The following is a 5593-nucleotide window of genomic DNA, read 5'->3' as shown; positions in this document are numbered from 1 at the left end:
TTGTCGATCATGCATAAATATAATTAATTATCTAATTTTGTCCTAATAACCGTAGCATTTTGAGGATAAATCGAAAAAATCGAGGAAACTTTATTGTTTTATTTTTCTGATTAATGTCTATGCTTGAATATATCGTGTAGTTACTCAAACAATATTTTATTTTTAACTTTAGAGTGGATATACCCCTCTAAAATCAAATCGAAGATTAGGAATTTTTCCTCTGCTCCCTCATTAAGATTCATTAACCTTTAATATCAAATTCCTCTATTGATTTAGATAAGTTTCGTTATTATTACTAGTACATATTTTCCGTAATAAAATGGAACAACCCTATTTCACCATAAAATATGTATTTATTTCGTGGTAAAATATATATGAATAGACTAGAACAGACATTTATTGCAACGCCACAAAAAAAGATACAAAAAATATTGAAAACAAAACAAACAAGACAAACAAAATAAAATAAAAAGAATTAATATACAAAATAAAAAATACAAAAAACATAAAATAGACAACAAGAAAAAAAAAACAAAATATAACGACTACAAGTTATACTATCATATGTGCAGTTGTGGCGTACGCAACAACACATCATTCAGCTTATGCCATAGCCATAATTGACTGTGATGCTGGTTGTCAATGAGCCCTGAACTCCATAACATTCCTCTCAAGTAACAAATCTTTTGCTTTACAGACCAATTCACGCAATCAACTTTGCAGCAGTAATGAGCTGTGCAGGTGTCGGAATCCTTTATGTCGGCGTGAATCCGCTGACTGCTGCGCTGGGGGCTGGAAACCTCGTGCTATATACTTCTGTGTACACTCCTATGAAAAGAATATCTATACTAAATACATGGCTTGGTTCTGTTGGTTAGTATGGATTATGGCATTACATCGTTTGTGCAGTGAAAGCTACATGTATACGAACTATCATTGACCTACTAACAAATGGACGTCGGGTTCGCGCTAAAAAGTGTCCGCACCTATAGGGCGTTAAAGCCGCATACAGAGCGTCAATCGCGCAATCGCGCATCTTCGTTTGTTCGACTGACAGCGCGGTTGTCAATCATGCAGTACTATAAAATAATAACTTGTAAAAATTACTGCAGTAAAGTGTAAAAACAGGATTTTGTATCATATTTTCACTAAACAAATATATTAAGTTATCATAGTTTTCATTTAAAAGTGTTATTTTGTACAGTTTTATAGTATTTAATTTATGTATAAATTACAAAAGCAAACAAAATAATCAAACAGCTAACTGTCCTTTTTCTGCACATTGCATGCACAAAAGATGGAAAGAGACCCATTACGTTAATTTCAAGAAGCTTATATAATCTTCTTGGTCATTTTCAATTGTTCGAACTATAAGCGATTGAAATATTTGGAACAAGAAAGAAAAGAAACTATAGAGTCGTGTTGATTTTAATCTTATTTTTAAAATGACTTTTTATTAAACGTTAGCAATAACTAACAAAATATTGTTGTACTCGTTTTACTGCTTGGGATTACCTGTCAGAAGTCAAAAAATACATTTGCCCAAAATAACGTTAGCTCGAATTTTCATAATGTCAAATGTTTTTTAGGAATATTACAAAACAAAAGCATGCATTGCATCGAAATTACTTGACAGCGTAACCGTTTTATTATAATATAAATCGATTTTCGGAATTACGGATATTTGAGTTTACGTTTAGTTGTAATATCGGTACATTTCTTATAGTACAAGCTTATTTTCATATTTGCCCAACTCTACATCATCATTTTATTATATCTTTAAGTGAATTTGTACGAAATTCGACATAATAATATATATAAAAATTAATTAATAATTACGAGAAAGGCTACTCCATTACTCTTATGTTCAAGTATTTTTCAATCGAAGCTAAATATGGTGTTTTTGGGCCCTTAAATGGTTGCAAGCAAAATTAGGCAGTACTGCCATGACGTTACAGCTTAAATTAAATGTTTTAGTTTTTTATATTTCGTTAGATTACATTTTTTTAGTGGTTTTTGTATTAGACCCGATGTCCATTTGTTGGTAGGTCAATGCAAACTATCGAAAAGTTTCATGGAAAATTGTACTTTACGTCGTTTGTATAGGTCTTGGACGTTCATTGCAGGATAAATTGTAATTTATAATTTGTTACTGAAGGCTGTGACTCTACGTACGTAATTTTTTGTCAGTGCTAAACATGTAACGATGAGGAGGCACATTGTTATTGACATACAGAGATAACCTATTATACAGATTTTAGACATGTGTAAAAAAAATGTTTTTTGTCACTGTGTACAATTTATTTTATTGAATATAATGATGTTTTACTATTATGATATTCATTGTAGCAGTAGAGCTCCTTGTAAAAGAGTTCGTCCAGGAAAGTACAGCCACCTTACCTATTTCTGCCGCCAAGCAGTAATGTCAGCATTACTATTCCGGTTTTGAAGGGTAAGGGTGCTGGTGAAATTACAGGCACATGTGTCTTGTCAACTTATCTGAGGGGCACTGCCACTGCGCCTGTCACCCTATCTTTGCGATTGAAAGCTCCGTGTGGCACTGCAACTGTTATGGACAGGCGTGTAGTTTACTATCAGGCGCACGACTTATTTGTCCCGTCAATTGAAATTATAAAAATCAATATTTTTGTGAAGACACTCCACTAGTATATTATTATTATTATTATAAATATCGAACAAACACAAAAAAAGCCGTTTCGACCCAATACAAGCACCAAATGAGCGAAATATCTACAGTAAGCACATAGAGATTCGTCGATTTTCACAAAAAATGTATGAATATCTTTTTGTAGAATTCAACCATTCCCAGACGAACTTAGCTTTGCATTCACAAATGTTAACATCTGTTTTCGTTTGCAGTTGGTGCTATCCCTCCCCTAATGGGCTGGGCTGGTTGCACAGGCTCACTTGACGCAGGCGCGCTGGTCCTCGGCATGATCCTCTACTCTTGGCAATTTCCACACTTCAACGCATTGTCGTGGAACCTCAGGCCGGATTATTCGCGTGCCGGTTATAGGATGATGGCGGTCACTGACCCTGGTAAATAGGACACACAACTATAATTTCAAATCAAACAATAATATTTTACATTGACGATAATGGAATAATTAGACATTTTACTTGTAGACATGCCTAAACCCTTTTTTTTATATTAGACAACATCACATACGTTGCTCTGATTTCGAAGTAAGTAGCTAAAGCACTTGCACACCCAGACCCGAAACAATATAGAAAAGTTAGTTTTCTACATTGACCCGGATCTCAGAGATGGCGACACTATGAAAACCGGTGTGCAAGCCACTCGACCACAGAGGCCGTCAAATAGGCGTGTCGTGCGTGAATAATATTATAAGCGTGCCGATAAGTGGCACCCAGTCATGACTGTGCTTCAAACAATTTAAACACCAGACGAAGCAGTTTCCCATACAAATTCTACCGTACGCGATATGTCCAGCTCACTTGACAAAATAATATTTTTTTTCTAAGAACACGCAAATTTGTATCATAATAATAGCACCCCCACTTCAGAATCAAAAAGAAGCTTGCTAATTTTTATGTTATACGTTATGACATGATCTAATGTTCTTTGTATTTCTAGCTTTATGCAGAAGAGTAGCGTTACGTCATACGGGTATAATCACGGCCACGTGCGCTGCATCACCGTACCTCGGGGTTACCAACATGTGGTTCGCAATCGAGTCGCTGCCTTTAAATATTTATTTTATGTACTTAGGTAAGTAGCAAATCGCGTTAAGGCGCTTATAGAAGCTCTGTAGTAGCGCTACCGTGGCGATGCAGTCGCGCCACTACAAATTTTCATGCAATATTTAGAGATGCAGTTGCAGCACCACGGTCGAGACACGCGCGCGACTCTTTTGCAGACACAATTATTAGCGAACTAAAAATTACTGAAGCGTTACAGACGCGTGGCTTCAGCGCTACTATATGCGTCTAATTTGAAGGCACCCTTAGTCTCGTTATAACATGAACCAAGTATATGACATTCTACATTCCAGTGCCTGTACTTATAGGTGCCGCTAGCGACTGCGTAAAATACTTACAATTTTATGTGGCAAATCGTACATGTACAACTTCCATGGCGGTACAAAAACAATATGACATTTTGTATATATTTTACGCAATGGATAATAACAAATGTCACGTAATTTACGAGTACTTTACGCTATTTCCTTCTGATTATGGATTATTCGAAAGATTAGGGATTGCATATCGCCGCCTCTCAGCAAACTTAGCCTTAGTGCAAATTTGAAAAATCACGAAATTAAAAAAAAATTGTGCGCCATGACCACAAAAATCAGCAAAAACAGTTTGCGATTTTTTTGTGCATAATTGATTTGTACTGCCTTAAGAGTTGTACATTGCAAGTTCTGTATGTTATGTACAATAATACATTCTTCTTCATCTGATATTTAATATATTTTTTAATTTAATGTTTTTGTTGCGTATCTGATATTTAATGCTAACGTCAAATAAATGTTCCTTTTTACAGCATGGCAATTTTACAAGAAATCGGACAGCGGAAGTTCAAGAAAGTTATTTAGATTCTCCTTAATACACTTGCCAGCACTAATGTTACTAATGCTAGTCAATAAGAAGTACTGGAGTTCACCTAGCAGTCAGGAGCAGGACGTAACAATGCAGGATGTCGCCAAAGTGACTGATAAGAGAATAGCAGTATTGCCACGAGGACCAGTCGTCGCTGCCCAAGATTCAGACAAAGATTTCGTAAACTGAAATATTCTACACGTTTGTAGATAGTATTTTATGTTTGTAAATAATTGTACAATTAATTATGTGAGACTAGAGAGATTAAGTCAATCAATACACAGATATATTGTTATGGCGACGACCATATAATATTTATGGTGATACCATTCATTTATTTGCAGTTTAGTCGAATAATGTAGTTCCTCGTAACTTTAACGACTCAGGAATAAATGAGATATGCCAATTGTAAAATCTTATATTTATTTGTTGCTATGTCTAATTTAAATTACATTACAATTATCGCTGGAATTGGAAATAAACTACATATCGTACATACAAACAATCAGACCTGATTTGAACATCAATTACAGACGGACATCGGGTTACGAATACATTACAACATAATCAAACATTTATTAACCTAACGCGATCCGCACGCGGCGTGCACGTGCATCATTTACGACCCGTTTCATTCTATACGCAGAACTATCCTCGCTGCTGTTTATTTCCTGCAAACAAAACAAAATACAATCAACAAAATCATTCATTGTTTAATAACATTTAGGTAATCCAAATAATAGTATTAGGTCCAATGATCATTCCACCAAAAAATTAAATGTAGTTTTAGTGTCTTTACTATTTATTCATTTCTTAACGCATTCACTGCCGTCAATGCATATTATGCGTTCAACTAACTCCAGTGTCTTGGACATTACTTTGCATTCACATGTTTTAAAAACTTATAAATTCATATAAAGCTGCTATGTTCCGCTTGCATCCTTTTGATTGTACAGGATATTTATAACTAAAAATATTATATTCAAACCTTAAATCCAAATTAAAA

The 5593-nt window shown here is 34.8% G+C and overlaps 1 protein-coding gene across 1 annotated transcript; it reads left to right on the top strand.

The window, feature by feature from the left end:
• The first annotated feature begins 697 nt into the window (after positions 1–697).
• On the top strand, positions 698–4972 carry LOC113234348 (protoheme IX farnesyltransferase, mitochondrial-like). Its single transcript, XM_026469653.1, has 4 exons — positions 698–873; positions 2881–3060; positions 3620–3754; positions 4532–4972. Exons 1-4 carry the CDS (start codon positions 729–731, stop codon positions 4774–4776), a joined length of 705 nt encoding a protein of 234 aa, XP_026325438.1. The 5' UTR covers positions 698–728; the 3' UTR covers positions 4777–4972.
• Positions 4973–5593: the final 621 nt, after the last annotated feature.

This window comes from Hyposmocoma kahamanoa, unplaced genomic scaffold (genome assembly GCF_003589595.1).
Source record: "Hyposmocoma kahamanoa isolate Upper Pololo Valley unplaced genomic scaffold, ASM358959v1 83234, whole genome shotgun sequence".
NCBI lineage: Eukaryota > Metazoa > Arthropoda > Insecta > Lepidoptera > Cosmopterigidae > Hyposmocoma > Hyposmocoma kahamanoa.
The sequence above is the reverse complement of the archived record's forward strand: the minus strand, read 5'-3'. Positions and strand labels throughout refer to the sequence as shown.

Coding starts and splice junctions, on each gene's coding strand:
- LOC113234348 (XM_026469653.1), top strand. CDS start 729: ATGAGCTGTGCAGGTGTCGGAATCCTTTATGTCGGCGTGAATCCGCTG. Junction 3,061..3,619: donor GATGGCGGTCACTGACCCTG/GTAAATAGGACA, acceptor TTGTATTTCTAG/CTTTATGCAGAAGAGTAGCG. Junction 3,755..4,531: donor TATTTATTTTATGTACTTAG/GTAAGTAGCAAA, acceptor TCCTTTTTACAG/CATGGCAATTTTACAAGAAA.